The sequence below is a fragment of the Brassica oleracea genome, chromosome C9 (genome assembly GCF_000695525.1).
Source record: "Brassica oleracea var. oleracea cultivar TO1000 chromosome C9, BOL, whole genome shotgun sequence".
In the NCBI taxonomy this organism is placed as follows: Eukaryota; Viridiplantae; Streptophyta; class Magnoliopsida; order Brassicales; family Brassicaceae; genus Brassica; species Brassica oleracea.
In genome coordinates, this window is record NC_027756.1 from 29110229 (window position 1) to 29130599 (window position 20371).

Below are 20371 nucleotides of genomic sequence, written 5' to 3' on the forward strand. Positions count from 1 at the left end.
TTAATTTTTTTCACACAAATGAGTGAATATAGATTGTAAGTTATAATTGTCCATTAAGTTAGGATTTGATAACATATGTTCAAGTAATGTTGGTACTTTAAGGTTAAAAATGAGAAATACCTTAGGATAGCACTAAAAAAGTTTTGGTCACAAAAATAGACCACAAGAAGGAAAATGACCAAAATGTTTCATTAAAAAGGTAAATATACATTTATACCCCTAGGGTTAACTAATTCAAACCTTAGGGTTTAGAGTTAAGGTGAGGATTTGGGATTGATGTTTAAAATTTTATAAAATAAAAAATAAATATTAAAATTTTGAAAATAAAAATTTTAAAAAAAGTTTCAAAAAGTATTTTCGAATTACAAAAAGAAAATTTGAAAAAAAAAAAAAAAAAAAATTCGAAAAAAAAATTAAAAAAAAAATTTATAAAAAAGTTCGAATTTGAAAACATATAACCTTAATTAGTTTACGCGATCTAGATCTTCGATGTTTTCGGCGGCGATGAGAAAGGCGATCTAGATCTTCGATGTTTTCAAGGCGTTGGGTTCCTGGGATTTGGGAGGTTTATGAGGATTGGATCTGCGAATCATTTGCTAATCTTCGATGGTTTGATTTGGGAAGGTGGAATTTGGGAAAAACATGGCGAGTCAGAATCATAGCGACTCGGATCTCGAATTCGATTTCGATCCTCATTAAGACCGAAATCGAATCATTATAGAGGTATCGTCGCTCTTTCCTTTCGTATAATCAATCAAGGATCTGGGATTAGCGCATCATCTAGAAAAGGGAATCACGATGGAACTGATGTGGAGATAATTTGGGGATTATGGGTTTCGCGATCGAGATTGTCCGGGGAGATTGAATTCAATTACAATTATAGGAGATTTCGTGAAAATAGAGGAAATCTTGGGAACGGAATTATGAGGATTTGGGATCAGTATAAAAGGAACATGGAGTTTACGCTTTTTTGCATCATTTTACTCGAAACTTTCTCTCTTGCTCTAAGCAAAGATCAACGTTTCTCTTTTCTTTCTTTTGACATGACGCAGAGCCAACTTTTGGGTAATGTGGGGGAGGTGAAGAACGGTGAAGGCACTCGCAAAAGGCTGAAAATTTCGGTTCTCCATTTCGATAACTCAGCCTTGATCAAGACCTTCTCTAAGACCTTGCTTGGAAGATGCATGAATCCTGAGGAGCAGGAGATGAAGGCGCTGATTTCGAACCTTCCAAAGATCTGGAAGTTAGAGGAAAAGGTGGTTGGTACAGATTTGGGTTTCGGGAAGTTTCAGTTTGATTTCTAGAAGGAGGAGGATATGGAAGGGGTTCTCAAGCTTCAGCCCTTTCACTTTGATTACTGGATGCTCTCATTGGCACGCTGGCAACCAAAGAAGTCTTTGCTCTACCCATCAGAGATCACGTTTTGGGTTCGTGTGATTGGCATTCCGGTGGAGTTTAAAACATCACCTACTTTTGAGAGCATTGGTGATGCTATTGGAAGGACGGTGGCTGTGGACGTGGATCATTCTCGAGTTCAAGTGATGGTTGATGCGTTTAAGGAGCTCTGTTTTGAAACCACAGTGGATTTCACTGGCGGAGAGTTTTATGAGGGTGAGGAAGCTCTAGTGTCGCTGCGGTATGAGAAGTTATTTGGCTATTGCCAAGTCTGTGGCAGCCTTTGTCATAAGGACGAAGTGTGCCCTTTAGACGCGAAGAAAAACAAGAAGAGTCCGGAGAAGAAACGGGAGGCAGAGAGGCAAATGGTTCGTGGTACAAAGGTGGAAAGCATGATGACATGGAAAGGAGCTACAAGGGTGTTGTGATAAACGGGAATTCACAGAACAAAGAGAGAGAAGGGAGAGATTACTATGGTAAAGGCAAGGGCAAAATGGTGGAGGAATCAGAGTTTAAATGGACGAATGTACCAGAGAGAGGAAACAAGAGGGCATATACTAATCGAGGAAACTATAGGGGAGAGGGTGATGCATCTCGTCACAGATCTGCGAGGAGAGAGGATACACGATTTGGAGCTCAGAATGAACAAGCTAGAGAGCAACAAGGGAAAAGAGGGGTACGTGAGGAAGCTCAGGAGGAGGAGAGATTAGGAGTGCAAGGGCCAGGAGGAGGGAAGCAATGGCCAGGAGGAAGAAGAAGTGGCTTATGTGGAAGAGGAGCAAGGCCCGGTGGGAGGTGATACAGTGAAAAAGCACGGGTTATGTAAGCATTTGTTTAAGCCCACGTTAAGCATGGTGGGAAGCTCTAAGATGATGGTCTTCAATGCGCTGGCGTCTCCACGAAAACGAGCTGGAGCTAAGACAGGAACACGGCAAGGAGACAACAGTAAGCAAACGGAGAATAAGGGTCCTTCAAACCCGAAATCTGGTTATCAGAAACCTTGATTTTATAGATAGAGTCTTTCTACAAGAAAGGTCGCGTAAGCAGTGTTTGTTTTATGGTTTTGTTTGTTTCCCGGTTCTAATAAGCTTTAAGAGCATTTGGGTTTTATTTGAGTTAAAGAATAAGTTGTGTCTGGTCTTTGCTTTGTTTTTATGGGTGTTGGTAAGGCTTTCTCTTGAGAGTAAGCAATGGATTAATAAAAATGCTTTGTGGTTTTGGTATTGTGGTTTTTTTGAATTATGTTGCATTCGGATTTGGTACAAGTGTGACAGTTCTCTACAGGGATATGAGCGATCTGATGTCATATTTAGGTACTGGAATATGGATAGTGTTGGTTTAGTTGGTTTATTTGGTTTATGTGGTTCCTTGGTGTTAACTACGGGCCTCAGGGTTTACTGGATTGATCAGTATCTGTGGCAGCAGTGGGGCAGGGGCATAGTTGTTATGCAATGGAGGATTATGTTGCGGAGTTTGGATGGTGTCGAACCAAGAAGACTATGTGAGGTGTTTTATTTTGATGGTAAGGCTAACACAGTTCTTTGGTGGCATAAGCACTTCGGGATTTTTGGATTAGTTAGTTTTGTATATGGGATCTCAAGGTGTAACTTTAATCAATTGCTTAATGTATGTTATTATATTGTAATTATAAAGAGGAATGTAATTGTTTTACTAAGACTTCAGTTTGGTGGGGGAGATTTCATGCTACGTAAAAGGTTCAGATAGTATATGTGTTTCGTTACTTGGAAACGGTTTTGAGGTTTTCCAAATTAATACCTGGTGTATTTTAAATAATATACATAACGATACAGATTCATGCTGTGATATAGAGGCATTGTTGTTTTATGCTTTGAATGTGAATTGGGAAAGTGGTAAAGATGAAGAAGACAAAGGGTTGGAGTTTTTATGGAGTTTTATGGAATGGTCACAAAGAAAGGAATACGCTTGTTTTGGAGGCATAGGGTATCATTACACCCGTTGTTTTTGGCTCGCCGGAGCAAATAAAATATTATTTTTTAAACGAGGGTATTAAGTTGGAATTGTCGAGGAATGGGAAGCAAATGGACTATAAGCTATTTGAGCGAGATAATGCATAAACATAAACGAATTTTTTATTTTTAGCAGAAATTAAGCAAGAACCAGAATTTGTTCAAAAATTTCAAGCTCACTTTGGATATGATAATCTGGTCACAGTAGATCCATTGGGGAGAAGTGGGGGCTTGACACTTTTTATACCAACTAGAGTCGTTGGCCGCGCTACGCGCAGAAAATGATTTTAAATATATTAAATTTCTATTTATCATAAATTTTATAATTTCAAAAATTCTATGAAAAATTTAAATATTTTACATAATTCAACCAAAATTATATAATATATTAACACCAAAAATTAAATGGTGATAACTTGGTTATTACTTTGTTATTTCTTAACTTGATAAACTAATATTTATCATAAGTGTATATGTTGAAGACTGCCTTTCTATAAGTATTTTTTTTAAGATAGTTATAATGTCTATTGTTTTTTGAAATAAGATCTTATTTTAGTATTGAAGCATTTAACAACTTTCATTCAATGTCTCAACTAAAAAAATAAAAAATATAAACATTGTTTTTAATTTTATCTTTATCAATTTTCTTTACAATTATTTTTGTATTTTAGTAATACATTAAAATATTATGTACATTATTTATAATATATTTTTATTATTAATATCATTACATTGGTCTCTAAAATATTTAATAGTTGAAATAACTGAACTGAGCCTATATTATATTCTTATAACTTTAGCGGATATAAAAATATATAAGTTGTTCAGCCGTATGTTCTTTGACAAAGGATATCCCAATTCAGTCATGTTATTGTAATGACCGAAGAAGACTCGTAGTTATAAATTTATAAACATGTGTAAGAAATGATGCATTTATATTTGGTTAAACATAAAAATTACACCATATTTAATAATCATTCATTTACTGAAAATATAATAATGTGAGCTTGTGTTAAAATGAATCTTTTGAAATAACTCAACCATAAATTAAGAAGTTGGTAAGATTAGTTATGATATTCATTATATACTTTGTTTTTTGGAAGGATTTTGTCTAGCGAGATTATAGTTTTGATGGGTTAGACTTCTAGAATTCATTTACTTTGTAACCCAATTTCCATTTTGTATCATACACAAAAGAACACTGAGGTTCGTTTTTGAACAATTTGAAAACTAAGGGATAGACTTTGCACTGCTTCAAGTTCTCGAACACATTGTTCCTTAAGTCTCAAATGCATTGGCTTCATATAAGCAGTCCTCTCTATCCTCGGTGCACACTGACCATCCGAACAACTCTCATGGAACATGGCTTGAACAATCTCTGGGTGTCACATCCGAAAAGGAAGACATTTCCTCAGTATATCATCTGGCTATAACCGTATCCGTTGTGCTTCATAGTAGACAACTGATCATGCTCGATACATTTCTGACTGTAACCGAATAAACCAAGTTGGTCACTATCCCAAAAAGTCTCAGGAGATGTTTGATTCCTATTTTCAGCCTGACATGAAAGTTTGAAGAACACTTTTCCAGTTGTTTGTCCCATGTACAGTTCTTCACTTTCTCCACCTTAGTATTACTTTTCTCAAAGCATTCTTCTATGGTGCAAGTTTTTTGTGGTTCCACTACGTCTCGCGTAGTTCCAGCGACTTCTGCAATAATTTTTTTCACTCTGCAAGGTAATATTAAATCACCAGTTGAAATGTAATGTTGTTATATTTGAATAAATTGTGTTAAAGATATGAAAAGGATCATTGTGTTCAATACTTTTCTCCATGTATTTCAAAGACTTGAATTCCCGACGTTCTGACGCCCAATGATGCCTATCTGTAACGTTTCAGCACGGAAGACAAATGAAAACTGAAAATGATTGCTAAAACATCAACCAATAGAGTTACAGTGAACCTGAGGGATATTTAACAATAGGCTATGAACAAAACTTTAAATATTAGTTATCCATTGGAAAGAACGTATTTCTTCACCTAGTGAGTTCATCACGATACTTACAAAGAAGTGTTCTTTAATACACAGGACATGCATACTATTTTGTATAAAACTATGATGATGATGATGATCTCTTGTTCCTGCTCCACACAACAAATAAGCATGTTGGTTTGCTTAGTTCTTCAAATCAAGTAAAAGAGGTCAATACACAGTTGCTTTGATGTGTCGACAAAATCAGCAATTCAAATCTAAGTTTACACTTGCGTCAGATATTTTTAAAAATTGGGAAACATGAAAAAAATAGATCAGTGTAACCTTCTTCTTCTTGGCTCAAGGAGATTTATAAACTGTACCAAAAACACAGCCAGGCTTTGTGAAATTGAGAAACAAAGATATGTTTTCCCACTTATGTGTGCTTCAGGTTTAGGTTTTTAGTAGATCTAAATGGTGACTGAAAGAGTTAAAATAATTCAGGTTTAAGGATGCTATTTATAATATTATCGACTGAAAGTTGGGGAATAGAACTCATTCCTTCTCATCGATGAGTAGGAGCTTTAAGCCAAGAAAGGCCCCAGCTTTGGCTATGTTTTTTGCCTCCTAAAAATGGATTAGCCAGAATCGAAGCTGTGACTCAGATCGTCCTGGTGAGATGTCGATGAAATACATGGTGACGGGAGATTTTCTGGTGGTAAGCTGAGACTTCGTGGTGGATTTCATAGCCATGGATGTAGCTTTTGCAGAGTTGATTTTTAGATTTAGGTTTAGAGATAGAGCTATATATAGGAGAAGTATCAAGCGGAGGTGGAGCCAAACTTTTAAGAATTGCTTTAACATCGTCATTGATTGAGAATCTAAAGGGGAAAAAAACAGAAACTGGAGAAGATGAAGTGGAAGAGCCTGGGAGAGTCGCTAAGCTTAGACGAAGAAGCATGTTTATCTACATGGGCTGGATGGGCCACACTGATAATCTTAATAAAACCTAAACGAAAGCCCATTCTATCTAAGCCATATATGACATGGCAAAAGGAAGTCTTCTGATTGGTCTGAATTTCCAATCTGATGTGGATCCCCTCAGAGGGCTTTATATCTGGCTTTTAGTCTAGTTTTGATGAGTTTCAGGTGAAGGTATTATATTCTAGCAATCGAATGATTGATGTGGAAGCGGAGGCTCTAGGTAAAAAGGTTTATCTCACTTTTGTGTATGAGGATCCAGTTCAAAAGATGCGAGAGCAAGTGTGGGAACGGTTAACTAGGTATGGACTGGCGCGATCTGAACCCTGGTTTATTATTGGTGACCTCAACGAGATTACAGGAAATCATGAAAAAAATTGGGGATCTGTGAGGAGTGCAGATTCTTTTATTCCTTTTAACAATATGATAAGAAATATTGGTTTACTCGAATTCCCGGCCCGGGGGAATAAAATGTCATGGCAAGGGAAAAGAGGAAAAGAAAAAGGGGCAGTGACGGTTAGATGCCGTCTTGATCGTGATTTAGCGAATGAAGAATGTCACACTTTATTCTCATGTTCTTTTACAGAGTATTTAGGAATGGTGTCCTCTGAACATCGGCCAGTGGTAGCTTATCCTGAGGATAAATTTCCTAGGAGGAAAGGACAATTTCAGTTTGATAAAAGGTGGATTGGACAGGCGGGTCTCATGGAATCAATTACATCAGGTTGGATAGACTATAACAAAGGAAGAGTTGAAGGGAGAACACAAAATATAGTAGAAAAAATTAGTAATTGTCGTTACGAAATTGCTAAATGGCGAAAAGATAATCCTCCTTATGGAAAGGAAAAAATAAACGATTTACAACAAGCTCTTGAGGAGGTACAAACAGGTAATACTAGGTCTCAAGAGGATATTCTGGAAGTATCTAGGAAATTAGAAGATGCATATAAGGATGAGGAAGAATACTGGCACCAAAAAAGCCGGAACATGTGGTATGCATCTGGGGATCTTAATACAAAATTTTATCATGCTTTAACACGTCAACGACGGGTTCGCAATAGAATTGTTGGATTACATGATGTGGATGAGAATTGGATTACAGAGGATAATGGTGTGGAAAAGGTGGCAATAGATTATTTTTAGGATCTCTTTAGTACCACCTCCCCCATCGGAATTTGATAGTTTTCTTACAGAGGTTACACCGGCCATTACTCCTCAGATGACTCAACTCTTGTTGAGACTAGCGACGGAGGAGGAGGTCAAAGATGCTTTGTTTATGATGCATCCAGAAAAGGCGCCAGGGCCGGACGGCATGACAACTTTCTTTTTCCAAGACTCCTGGCATATTATTAAGAATGATGTAGTAGAGATGGTGAATAATTTTTTGGTCTCAGGGGAAATGGACACAAGATTAAATATTACTAACATATGTATGATTCCAAAAACAGAGAGACCTACGAGGATGACATAATTAAGGCCAATTAGTCTATGTAACGTAGGCTATAAAATTATTTCGAAGGTTTTGCGTCAGCGATTGAAAATCTATCTTCCATTGCTCATCTCCGAAACTCAATCGGCATTTGTAGCAGGAAAGTTGATTTCTGATAATATTCTTATCGCCCAGGAAATGTTTCATGGATTACGGACTAATAAAGCATGTCAAGGAAAGTATATGGCAATCAAAACGGATATGAGCAAAGCGTATGATAGAGTGGAATAAGACTTTATTAAGGCCTTATTACAGAAATTAGGATTTGACCTCCATTGGGTCAAATTAATGATGGAATGTATATCATCGGTTCAATATAGGGTTCTAATAAGTGGTCAACCACGCGGCCTCATTGTGCCCCATAGGGGCTTACGTCAAGGAGATCATTTATCGCCTTATTTATTTATTTTATATACTGAGGCTCTAATTGCAAACATAAAAAAGGTTGAGAGGGGGCAACAATTAACGGGGATGAAGGTAGCGAGAGCTTGTCCGGCGATATCACATTTGGTTTTTGCGGATGATAGTCTATTCTTTTGTAAAGATCAAAAAGAAGAGTGTCAAACCATTCTTAGGATTTTAAAGGAGTATGAGGCAGTTTCAGGACAGTTAATAAATTTTGATAAGTCTTCAATTCAATTTGGACACAAGATTGAAGAGTCCGTTAGACAAGAATTAAGAGATATCTTGGGCATTCAGAATCTTGGAGGAATGAGATCTTACCTTGGTCTGCCAGAAAATATGGGGGGTTCAAAGATTCAAGTTTTTAGTTTTGTACAAGACCGGCTAAATAATAGAGTCAATTAGTGGACTTTTAGGTTTTTCACAAAAGGAGGAAAGGAAGTGATCATTAAATCAGTGATTACAGCATTACCAAATCACACGATGTCCTGCTACCGTTTACCGAAGGCAACTGTAAAGAAGCTGACGAGTGTGGTTTCACAATTCTGGTGGAGTCCAGGGGGGAGCACTAGAGGTATGCATTGGAAATCATGGGACAAAGTATGTGCAGATAAGGATGAAGGAGGTTTGAGATTCCAAGACATCACTGATTTCAACACGGCGATGCTTGGTAAACAGTTTTGGCGACTGATAGAAAAGCCTAACACTTTATTTTCAAGAGTTTTCAAAGGTCGGTATTATAGAAATGCTTCACCATTGGAACCGATTTGTTCATATTCTCCGTCTTATGGCTGGCGGAGTATTGTTTCTGCTAGATCTCTGGTAAGCAAAGGACTAATCAAAAGGGTGGGATCAGGATCTTCTATCTCTGTATGGAATGATCCTTGGCTCCCAACCACTCGCCCGAGACCAGCTAATAAAAATCAACACAATTTATATCCGGACCTTAAAGTTGAGTCTCTCATTGACTCTACCTCGCGCACTTGGAATTTGGAGGCAATTTGGGTTCTGGTGGATCCACAGGACGTGAAACTTATAGAGAGCATACCACTGAGCAGGACTCAGCGGATAGATAGAGAAGGATGGCACTTTACAAAAATTGGGAAATATTCGGTCAAATCAGGATATTAGGTAGAGCGGATCTATCCAGATAGAGAAAGACCACCATTACTGATTGGCCCCACAGTTGATGTTTTGAAGGCTTATTATTGGAAAATACGGTGTCCACCAAAGTTGAAACATTTTCTATGGCAATTAGTGATAGGGTGTATAGCAGTGCGGAAGAATCTACAAGCAAGAGGGATTCAAGGGGATACTTGTTGTGTAAGATGTGGAGCTCATGAGGAATCGATAAATCATGTGTTTTTTGAATGTCCTCCAGCTCTCCAGGTTTGGGCTTTCTCGAAGATACCATCAAATCCAGTTTTTTTTCCAACCAGTTCCCTCTTCACAAACATGGATCATCTATTCTGGAGAGTTTTTCCGCAAATGGAGGATCACCAGTTTGCATGGATACTTTGGTACATCTGGAAAGCTAGGAATAATAAAGTTTTCAGTAATTTTGATATGAACCCTATGGATACGCTTAAATTGGCAGAAACGGAATCGACATTGTGGGCTGAAGCACAAGCATTACATGACCAGAGGACGGCTCCACAAATAAATGTGATATTACCGTCAATCCCAGGAAGATGATGTTTTACAGATGATTCGTGGAAAGAGGGATCTAGTTTCTCAGGACAAGGTTGGTTCAGTACTTTGGAAGGTTTTGATGGTTTGTTGGGAGCGAGGAATGTTAGGGCTAGTCTCTTATCTTTTCATGCGGAAATGGAAGCGTTACTCTGGGCAATGGAATGCATGAGGAATTTACGTCAATTTCAGGTTACGTTTGCAATGGATTGTTCCCAATTGGTGAAAATGGTTTCAGAAACAGAGGAGTGGCCAGCTTTTGCAAGTTATTTGGAAGATATCAGGATCCTGAAAGAGTGCTTCACCAGATCAGAGCTTATCTATGTACCACGGACCCAAAATTCACAGGCGGATAGTCTAGCACGCAGTGCTAGGAAGCAACCGTCTTTTGTCGTTCACATGGATGCAGATCACCCGATTTGGTTTAAAGAGTCAGTATGAGTCTGAATAGTTGATGATAAAAAAAATAATAATCTAAAACTATAAAAAAAAATTATTTTATTTTTTATTTTTTTATATCTAGGGTATTAGTGTCATTTTACCTATTAAATGAAACATTTTGGTCATTTTTCCCGTTGTTCTATTTTTGTGACCAAAACGAATTGCCCTTTAAAAATTAAAACTTGACAATAAGTGTTTATTTTTTAAATATTAAATATTTTATAAATTGATTTTATGTTTAATAAAGTGTTTATCACCATCTAGTTAAAATATTTGATTTCATGGTGTAGGTTTAAGAAGTCTTTTAGAACGTAAAGTAAATTTATGGTTAAAAGATGTCTAAAGTCTGCTAAACTGTAATGCCGTATTAGAATTATTGAGAAGTATGCTAAATTGTAATACACTAGCATAATTTTTAAGAAGTCTACTATACCAAATTTTTTAACCTAATTGGAATTTTGTCTTCTTATATTAATTATTTTTACACATTTTCTATCTTTCTATCAATTGATTACAACAAAAATATAATGTTTTTCAATACTTTATTGCCTCTTTCTTATTTTTTTTAATTTCAAAACACCTAACTTTATATCAATTTTCTATTTTTTTAGGAATTTATATTATAAATTTTTTTTTGTATATTTTAATATTTTCTAATTATTAAAATTTATTTATAATTTTATTTATATTTTGGTATATTTTAATATTTTTATAATTTGTATAAAACTTTTAAAATAAAAAATTCTTTAAATTTTTCATAAGTTTAAAAAAAAAAATTTATGACAAATTTTCTGTGGAATGCTAAAACAACTAATTTGCCGGGAGAAGGTCATTGGGGATTCATCGAAATTCTTGATTTTTTGGCAATTTTTTTCTCTCGTCGAAACATGTTCTTTAGAAATGAAGACGACTTTCTTAAGGATATGGTTATCAGAAAATAACGGGTTTTTTTAATGTATGTGTTTTAGACTTTTAGTTTACCAATGAAAATGAAATATCAAGCTTTCTTTTTTATCCTGAGTTTTTAGGCCTAAAAATTAATTTCATGAGAGCTTGTTTTCGGATACGCGAAACCCTATCGTTGAAGACGCAGCTAGGTAGCCAATGCTACTCGAACCCAAGGTAAAAACTCCAGCCGGAACTCATTTACCACTAGGCCAAGCCGGAACCCATTTACTACTAGGCCAAGATGACTTAGTTCTATACTTAGTTTTTTTATTATTTTCCTTTTAATTACTAAGAAGTTTTTGACAGAAATTCATAATTTGGTAAACTCAATACTACACCATATAATATCAATTTTTGTCTCAAGCGTTCTTAGTTATGTGATTTTTAACTGTGGGTTTTTGTATTTTAAATTAAACTAACGACAATTAATCTATACATAAGTTTACTTGTGACGTTGTGACTGATTCTATTTAATACAAAGCAACTATCAGATATCGAACTCAGCAACTAATGAAAACGAGAAAAAAAATGAGAGGCGATAGAAACGGTGACGAGAGGGGAACTAGGGTTTTCATCTCAGATCTTCTATTCTGATCCCAAATCTGACTCTTTTCACTTTCGAAGGGTGAGGCAGACTTAGGTTTCTCGTCGCAAGTCTTTGGAAACCAGATCTGGCAGTTTTCGTCAAGATTGAGAAGCAGATCTACGACCTTCTGGTTCCAAAGTTCATTCTACCTGACCTCCTAGCAGTCAGTGTAGTTCATTAGGCCTGTGTAGCTTCGATTCTGTTTTGATAAGCGATGAATCGCCCTAGAAAGAAGAAGGAATCATCGTTACTCCATGAGCTGAAAAAGCTTGAGCTATTGGAAGAGGGAGAGCTTGTGGATATTCCAGAGCTGGAAAACGAGGACTTGATAGAAGAAAACTCGATGAGCATCATCGTCAGATGTTTAAACCCTATAGTCCATAAAGTGGGGGCTTGGTTAAGGCGCTACCTCCTATCTGGGGGATGGAAGAAATGAGGCGTGGGAGAGAATAAGGTTCAATTTTTCTTCCAGCACAGAGAGGGACCTACAGCATGTACTCACCAAGGGGCCTTGGTTCGTGAATGGCTGGATAGTCTCCCTCGACAGATGGGCCCCTAACCCGGGACCAGAGTTCCTATGTAGAATCCCCTTCTGGATCCGTATTAGGGGGATTCCGGTTCACCTCCTCAAGAAAGAAGCAATTGAAGGCTTGATAGGGCCGCTGGGAAAAGTGGAGAAAGTTGAGCTCCATGCGAAGAACTCCTCTTCGGTGGAGTATATACGGGCATTGGTTTGGATTAATACAGAGGAACCTCTACAGTTCAGGAGGATTGCGCGTTTTAAGTCAGGGGAAATAGTTCCAACAGAATTGGAATACGAGAAGCTGATCAAGGTGTGCTTCATCTGTAAGCGTCTAACACATGACCAGCTCTACTGCCCTATGCAAGAGGGCCGCGAGACGCTTGAAAGTGGCCGCAGGACAGCTGTCAGACAGGAAGGGGAAGCTGCGATCTTAGCTAGATCCAGAAGGCAAAACAAGGAGTCGACGGAGAGGAGACCAATCACTAAGAGAACTCCAAAAGGAGGTCGAATATCAAGATCAGAGCAATCTCCACGCAGAGTTGTGAGCACACACAAGCGAAGTGAGGCTGAAAGGAAAGGCAAAAATGTGGTAGGATCCTCTTCGCAGGTGTGGCAACCAAAGAGTTCTCAAAGTCTGCCTACTAAGCAAGTTGGGGGTTCAGGGAGCACAGAGGAATCATCAGCCGTTCCACGGACTAGGAGTGACTCTCAGGGCCCGATGACAAAAGGAGCATCCTCAGGAGCAAGTCACGAATCTCCATCTGTCTTTAATAGGCTTGGAGGAAGACAAGACGTTCATCCGCACTCTGGCCAGAGCTCTGAAAAACAGAGAAGTAATGAGAAATCAAACTCATCGGTTTTTGAAAGACTAGGGGGACAAGAGGCAAGCCCCATTCCGGAAAAAAGAATCACTGAAGCAGAGCCAAGTGGTACTAAGAGAAGGAGGCTTAGCAGAAGTGACGAAAGGATTCCAAAAAAGGCCAAGGTTGGAGAACTCCAAGAAGAAGGAACCCCGTCGATCTTTGAGAGGCTAGGCTCGCAAGGCAAGGGTTCTGGAGGAAGAAGTTCGGGAAGTAGGAGCTCAAGTGAGAAACATCATTCTGCATCTGTGGCAGCCAATGCCCCTAACCGTTCCGCGCAGCGGATAGTGCTAGGGAGTGGAAAAATTGTGGAAGAAGGGTTGATGGGTAATTCCAACCCTTCGAGCCATTTAAGAGGATATTGAGCTGGAACTGTCAGGGGCCGGGAAATACCCCGACAGTTCGTCAGCTGCAGGAGATACACCGGGTGTATTCTCCTGATATAATATTCCTCAGTGAGACAAAGAACAGAAGATGGTATATGGAAGAGATCATGGTAAAGCTTGGATTTCATGATCTTAGAACAGTGGAACCAATTGGTAGAAGTGGAGGATTAGCCGTCCTATGGAAAGAGGCATGTAAAGTGGAGATCTTACAAGCCGCACAGGCGGCTAATTGATCTAAAGGTCACCTGGAAGGATAAATCTTTCTTCCTCACAGGTGTATACGGAGAGCCAGTGAAAGGAAATCGAAGTGGGGTGTGGGAGAGACTCATCAGAATAGGAGTTAACAGAGATGCGCCTTGGTTTTTAACCGGCGACTTCAACGAAATAGTGGACCAATCAGAGAAACTTGGTGGAGCTCTTAGGAGCGATGTAGAAGGAGCAGAGTTTAGGCAGATGATGTCGGACTGCGGCCTCTGGGAAATCCAACACAAGAGCTACAAGCTTTCCTGGCATGGGGTTAGGAACAATGATCTGGTACAATGCAGGCTTGACAGATCATTGGCAAATCAGGAGTGGCTTCACCTTTTCCCCATCTGTGGCAGCCAATGCCCCTAACCGTTCCGCGCAGCGGATAGTGCTAGGGAGTGGAAAAATTGTGGAAGAAGGGTTGATGGGTAATTCCAACCCTTCGAGCCATTTAAGAGGATATTGAGCTGGAACTGTCAGGGGCCGGGAAATACCCCGACAGTTCGTCAGCTGCAGGAGATACACCGGGTGTATTCTCCTGATATAATATTCCTCAGTGAGACAAAGAACAGAAGATGGTATATGGAAGAGATCATGGTAAAGCTTGGATTTCATGATCTTAGAACAGTGGAACCAATTGGTAGAAGTGGAGGATTAGCCGTCCTATGGAAAGAGGCATGTAAAGTGGAGATCTTACAAGCGCACAGGCGGCTAATTGATCTAAAGGTCACCTGGAAGGATAAATCTTTCTTCCTCACAGGTGTATACGGAGAGCCAGTGAAAGGAAATCGAAGTGGGGTGTGGGAGAGACTCACCAGAATAGGAGTTAACAGAGATGCGCCTTGGTTTTTAACCGGCGACTTCAACGAAATAGTGGACCAATCAGAGAAACTTGGTGGAGCTCTTAGGAGCGATGTAGAAGGAGTAGAGTTTAGGCAGATGATGTCTGACTGCGGCCTTTGGGAAATCCAACACAAGGGCTACAAGCTTTCCTGGCCTGGGGTTAGGAACAATGATCTGGTACAATGCAGGCAGATCATTGGCAAATCAGGAGTGGCTTCACCTTTTCCTGTCAGCTTCAGCGCGCTACCTCAGTAAAGGCTGCTCTGACCATAGCCCGGTTATGAACTTTCTTGATGGAGTGGAGTGGAGAAAGCGACCTATGTTCAGATATGATCAGCGGTGGATCAAGAAGGAAGGTTTCTCAACCACTGTGACGAGCAGCTGGTGCGGTAGAGAAGCAGGACAGGTGAGCTTAATGCAGAGAGTAGCAAACTGTAGGAAAGCTATCTCAGGATGGAAGAAGACTGCCAAACCGAACTCTGTTATCAGGATACAAGAGCTCCATCATCGGATGGATGAGGCTTCCCGCAGGAATCTTTATGTGCCGGGAGAGCTAAAGCAACTAAGGCAGGAGCTCAATGATAACGTGGCTTTCAAGATAATCACAAAAATATTAGCTAAGCGTCTCAAACGGATCCTTCCCCTCCTTGTCTCAGAAACACAGGCTGCTTTTATTGAAGGCAGAGTTATACAGGACAACATTCTGGTGGCACATGAACTTCTCCATGCGCTGAACTCGAATAATAGTGTTCTGAGGAGTTTATATCAGTGAAGACAGATATCTCCAAAGCGTATGATCGGGTAGAGTGGCCTTTTTTGGAGATGGCGATGAAGACCTTGGGCTTCTCAGAGCATTGGAGAACGCTAATTATGGCTTGTGTGTCATCAGCTCAGTATCAAGTTCTAATCAACGGGACTCCGTATGATGATATCAAACCGACAAGGGGCCTAAGACAAGGTGATCCTATCTCGCCGTACCTCTTTGTAATTTGTACCGAGATGCTCATGCAAATGCTAAGAAGAGCTGAGCAGAGAAGAGAGATTACGGGTTTGAAGGTGGCTAGGGGAGCCCCGACGATCTCCCATTTGCTGTATGCAGACGATCATCTTTTCTATTAAAAAGGAAGTACGGTGGAGCTAGACAACTTACTGAATCTTCTGAGCAACTACAGCCTAGCCTCTGGTCAGCGGATCAATCATCAGAAGTCATGTATTTACTTCGGAAAGAATATTCCGCAGGAGAGAAGGGACCAGATTAAGGCTAAGATGGGGATAGAGCAGGAAGGAGGAGAGGGAACTTACCTAGGGCTCCCAGAAGCTTTTGGTGGGTCCAAGGTTTCGATCCTTAGTTATCTGAAAGACAGAATGCGTGAGAGGGTTCAGGGCTGGCAGACGAGGTTCCTTTCATCGGCTGGCAAAGAGGTGATGCTGAAAGCTGTCGCTCTTGCCCTCCCAACGTACACGATGGCGTGCTTCCTGTTACCCAAAACGGTCTGCAAGAAGATTGTTTCCATTATGTCGGAATTCTGGTGGAAAAACAAGCTGGAAAGCAGAGGTATTTATTGGAAGAGCTGGGATCATATGTGTAAGCCGAAAGCAAATGGGGGTTTAGGTTTCAAAGATATCGAGGCATTTAATCTAGCATTGCTAGGGAAACAACTGTGGAGAATGTTGTCTGTTAAGGACTCTCTGTTCACTCGAGTCTTCAAGAGCAGGTACTTTGCAAAGTCTGATCCGCTGAGCGCAGGATTAGGATCGCGGCCATCTTACGCTTGGCGAAGCATCCATGCAGCACAAAAGCTGATTCAACAAGGGGCTCGAGTTTTGATAGGCAGTGGAGAGGATACAAAAGTATTCCAAGATTCATGGATTGGTCAGCAACCAGCAAGAAGAGCACAGGTGGTGAGGTGGAACAGTCGGGACTCAAGACAATACCTTCGCCACAATCTAAGAGTAAGGGAGCTGTTGATCAACCAGGGAAGTGAGTGGAACATGGAGCTTTTGACAAGAATTTTCCCAGATGATGAAGCGAGAAATATATCAAAGATCAGAACATGTGGGAATGGCAGTAAGGATATCTACATCTGGGATTACAACAAAAAAAGGCACTACAAGGTCAAATCTGGTTATTGGGTTCAAGTCAATGTCCTTGATAGATCTGCAGCAGTGGAGATTGATCAACCAAGTCTAGACCATCTATTCTAGTTAGCGTGGAGCACAGAAACAAGTCCCAAAGTCCATCATTTCTTGTGGCGGTGCATTAGTAATCTGCTACCAGTCGCAGGGAATCTGGCTAGAAGACATATCGCAAAAGAAGCTGGGTGTCTTAGATGTGGCTGTGATACCGAAAATGTCAATCATGTTCTCTTTCAGTGTCCTTTTGCACGCTTGGTGTGGGCACTGTCACCTATTCTGGCCCCTCCAGAAGGTATTATAATGAACTCTTTGTACTCGAATATCTATCATGTTCTCAATATAAAGAAGGAATATCCGAGAGAAGATATACAAGCAGAGATAGTGCCTTGGATATTATGGCGCCTGTGGAAAAACAGGAACGAGCTGCTGTTTAAAGGGAAAGAATTTGAGGCAGGGAGTCTTATTCTGAAAGCTCGAGAAGATCTAGAGGAATGGCAAGGAAGCTGTCAGGCGAAGATAACTGCGGCTGAGAAAATTGAGGCTAAGAGAGCTACCACTTCTGTCCAAACACATACTTGGAAGCCACCCCCCACTGATTGGTTGAAATGCAATAGTGATGGAGCTTGGCATCAGAATAGAGAGACCAGTGGGCTAGGTTGGATTTGTAGAGACGCGATTGGTCATGTGTTATGGGCAGAGGCGAGAGCGGTAACAAAGATGGACTCATCTATCCTTACGGAGGCTGAAGCGTTGAGATGGGGAGCAGAAACTTTGGCAGGGTTTGGGTATAAGAATGTCATCTTCGAAACTGATTCTCTGTCATTAGTTAAGATGATAAATGGGAATGAGGAGGTCTGGCCGGTTCTGCAACCAACTGTCGAGATGATTCGCCATGCTTTGTTACGGATTCAGAGTTATGAAGTGCGGTTCTATCCTAGAGGAGGAAATAAGGCTGCTGACAGAATAGCAAAGGAAACTATCACTTTTGTGTTTAATGTTCCCCAGTTATATTCTGTAGTGCCATTGTGGTTGAATTATCATGTGAGGTCTGATAAAACAGTATACACAAGCAATATTGGCTAATGAAAGTATTTGATGAGTTAAAAAAAAAAAAAAAAGCAACTATCAGATGTTACAAGGCCTTGTCTTTTTTTTCTGGTTTGAGCAAGTTATAAGGCCTTATCTTTTTAGCACTTCTCCTTCGTTTTATTCTTTTAACTTCTTGTTCAGAAAGGTAGGCTTCTCTTCAGATAAAGGAAAACAGCAAGGCGTTTGGTTATGCAATGTCAAAACAACATGATGACTTGACATTAAAGGTGGGTAGGGTCCGTAGGGATGTGTAAGCCACTCATTTCTGCATGTCTCATGATTGTTCAATTTGAAAGTTAACATACTTTAGAAAATTAAAGGGGTCTCTAATAGCATTGGTTATGAATCATGGTGGAAGATGATTCAAGCATTATCTACAGATTATTCGTTGTTTTGCTCAAAAGAAGAATGAAATGTCTGATTAGAACAATTAATTTCTATATATTATAAGTATTTTATGAATGCCTCGTTCGTTTTGTCCGAGTATCGTTTGATGCATTAATGCAGCTTTTTAATCTTTAACTAGTCTTTGATCCGCGCCGTCATTTTTGATAAAAATAAATAATTTATATACATTTTAATATTATAGATATATATTATTTACTATATATATATATATTATATGACATGTCTACACATAACATTATTATTGTTTATACGTTGTAATTTTAAGTGTCCCTATAATAAATTATTTTAGTTGTTTGTTTATCTGAATTAGTGTTTTTAAAAATCGAACTGATCTGGTGGTTGGTCCAAGTTCGACCTTGAACCGGTCATGTAGTCGGATTGGATCCAGTCATTGGTTTGACCATGAGTCATATTGGATCTCAAAGTTATTGAATTTAATAAAAAATATTAAAACGATCAGAATTCTATAAACCAACCATATGAACAAAAAATAGTTTATATTTATAGAGTTTTATATTTGATATTTATATATAATTTAATTATGTATGATATTTACTATTTTACATTTTAAACTGTGGTCTAAATAAATATTCGGTTTGAGTTCCAGTCCAGTTTTAAAAACATTGATATGCATGTATTTGTACATTGTAAAAATTTGGAATATAAATTAAAACAATATATAGGAACATATATATAAAACACATTATATATTATATGTTATAATGGTGAAACTCTTATTTTATTTTTCATATAATTTCACTATTGTAAATCCATTTTGGTATATATATTAGTCTAATCCACAGAGGTTTAATTAACATATTAATAAATCATATTAGTAAAATAATTTATAAGTAAATAAATGGGCCAATGTATACATTAGAATAGCCTATTAACATAAACTGCCAGATTAAATAGCTAAGGTAAATTTTAAAAAGTAAATAAATGGACCACTGTTACGAAAGTAAACAAAAGCGGCCACCGTAATGTTTGAAATAATTAAAGATGTGGGTCCCGCTGCACTATTTGCACAGTAAATTTTCTTCTATATATACGAACGTTTGCGTTCGTTTATAATGCACACCTAAAAACACTTCTATTCTATTCTCTCTCTGTATCAGTGTTGTTTCTTTCTACGGGTATAAAATTTTGCCCTTATTTAAATTCCTGCGATACAAATAAATTCCAGTTCTTTTTATAACAGGTTGAACTTATTTCTACATTTTACGATTTAATTGTTTAGCAATATTTATATTAAAACCATTAATATTATATATGCTATAATATTATAGGTGAAATACACACGTGCTTTTAATCACAAGTATACGATTTTGAAACATGACAGGATTGTCTTTTTGTTACATGTAATGTTAAAGGGATGGATCATCAAGGATCATATTGCTATTATTCAAAAAGTTCTACTCAAACTTTGTCATAATCAAAATCTTCAATAAGAATATATGAGTTTTTATGTATTTATAGTGGGTATTTTAAAAAAAAATTCGAATGATTATCTATTTGTTACTTGATAAAAAAAATAGGAATAGTGTTACGAAAGTCAAAAGGAGGAGCCGTAATGTTTGAAATATAAAAAGATGTGGGGCCCGCTGCACTATTTACACAGTAGATTTTTTCTCTATATAAACGATCGATTTCGATCGTTTAGAAGAACACACCAAAAACTCTTCTCTTCTCCTTAATAAGAAACACTATCTCTCTATATCAGTGTTATTATTTGTACGGGTATAATATTTTGCCCTTATTCAAATTTCCGCGATATAATAAAATTCCAGTTCTTTTTATAACACGTTATCAGCACGATCACTCTGCGATTCGGTAAAATTTATTTGTATCATTTATACCCTGTTATAATGGTCGGTATACCGCCTCTACTATTATTTATATCATGTTATAATGGCCGGAATACCGCCTATATTATTTAATTAATTTAATGGTCGGCCGAGCCGCCTTATATCCTGTTTATTATTTATTG

The 20371-nt window shown here is 38.4% G+C and overlaps 2 protein-coding genes and 1 long non-coding RNA gene across 3 annotated transcripts; 2 read left to right on the plus strand and 1 right to left on the minus strand.

Annotated features, from left to right (window-relative positions):
- The first annotated feature begins 484 nt into the window (after nt 1-484).
- On the plus strand, nt 485-3026 carry LOC106314026. Its single transcript, XM_013751977.1, has 2 exons — nt 485-723; nt 1053-3026. The coding sequence occupies exon 2, from the start codon at nt 1317-1319 to the stop codon at nt 1821-1823; it is 507 nt and encodes a 168-aa protein (XP_013607431.1). The 5' UTR covers nt 485-723; nt 1053-1316; the 3' UTR covers nt 1824-3026.
- A 1502-nt stretch (nt 3027-4528) lies between these two features.
- LOC106317200 lies at nt 4529-5355 on the minus strand. The gene is made up of 2 exons (XR_001265074.1): nt 5208-5355; nt 4529-5112 (listed from the first exon to the last, which is right to left on the minus strand). It is a non-coding gene; the product is annotated as an uncharacterized LOC106317200 (long non-coding RNA).
- Nucleotides 5356-17184: 11829 nt separating this feature from the next.
- On the plus strand, nt 17185-17967 carry LOC106314737. The gene has a single exon (XM_013752568.1). It carries the CDS (start codon nt 17185-17187, stop codon nt 17965-17967), a length of 783 nt encoding a protein of 260 aa, XP_013608022.1.
- The last annotated feature ends 2404 nt before the right edge of the window (nt 17968-20371 follow it).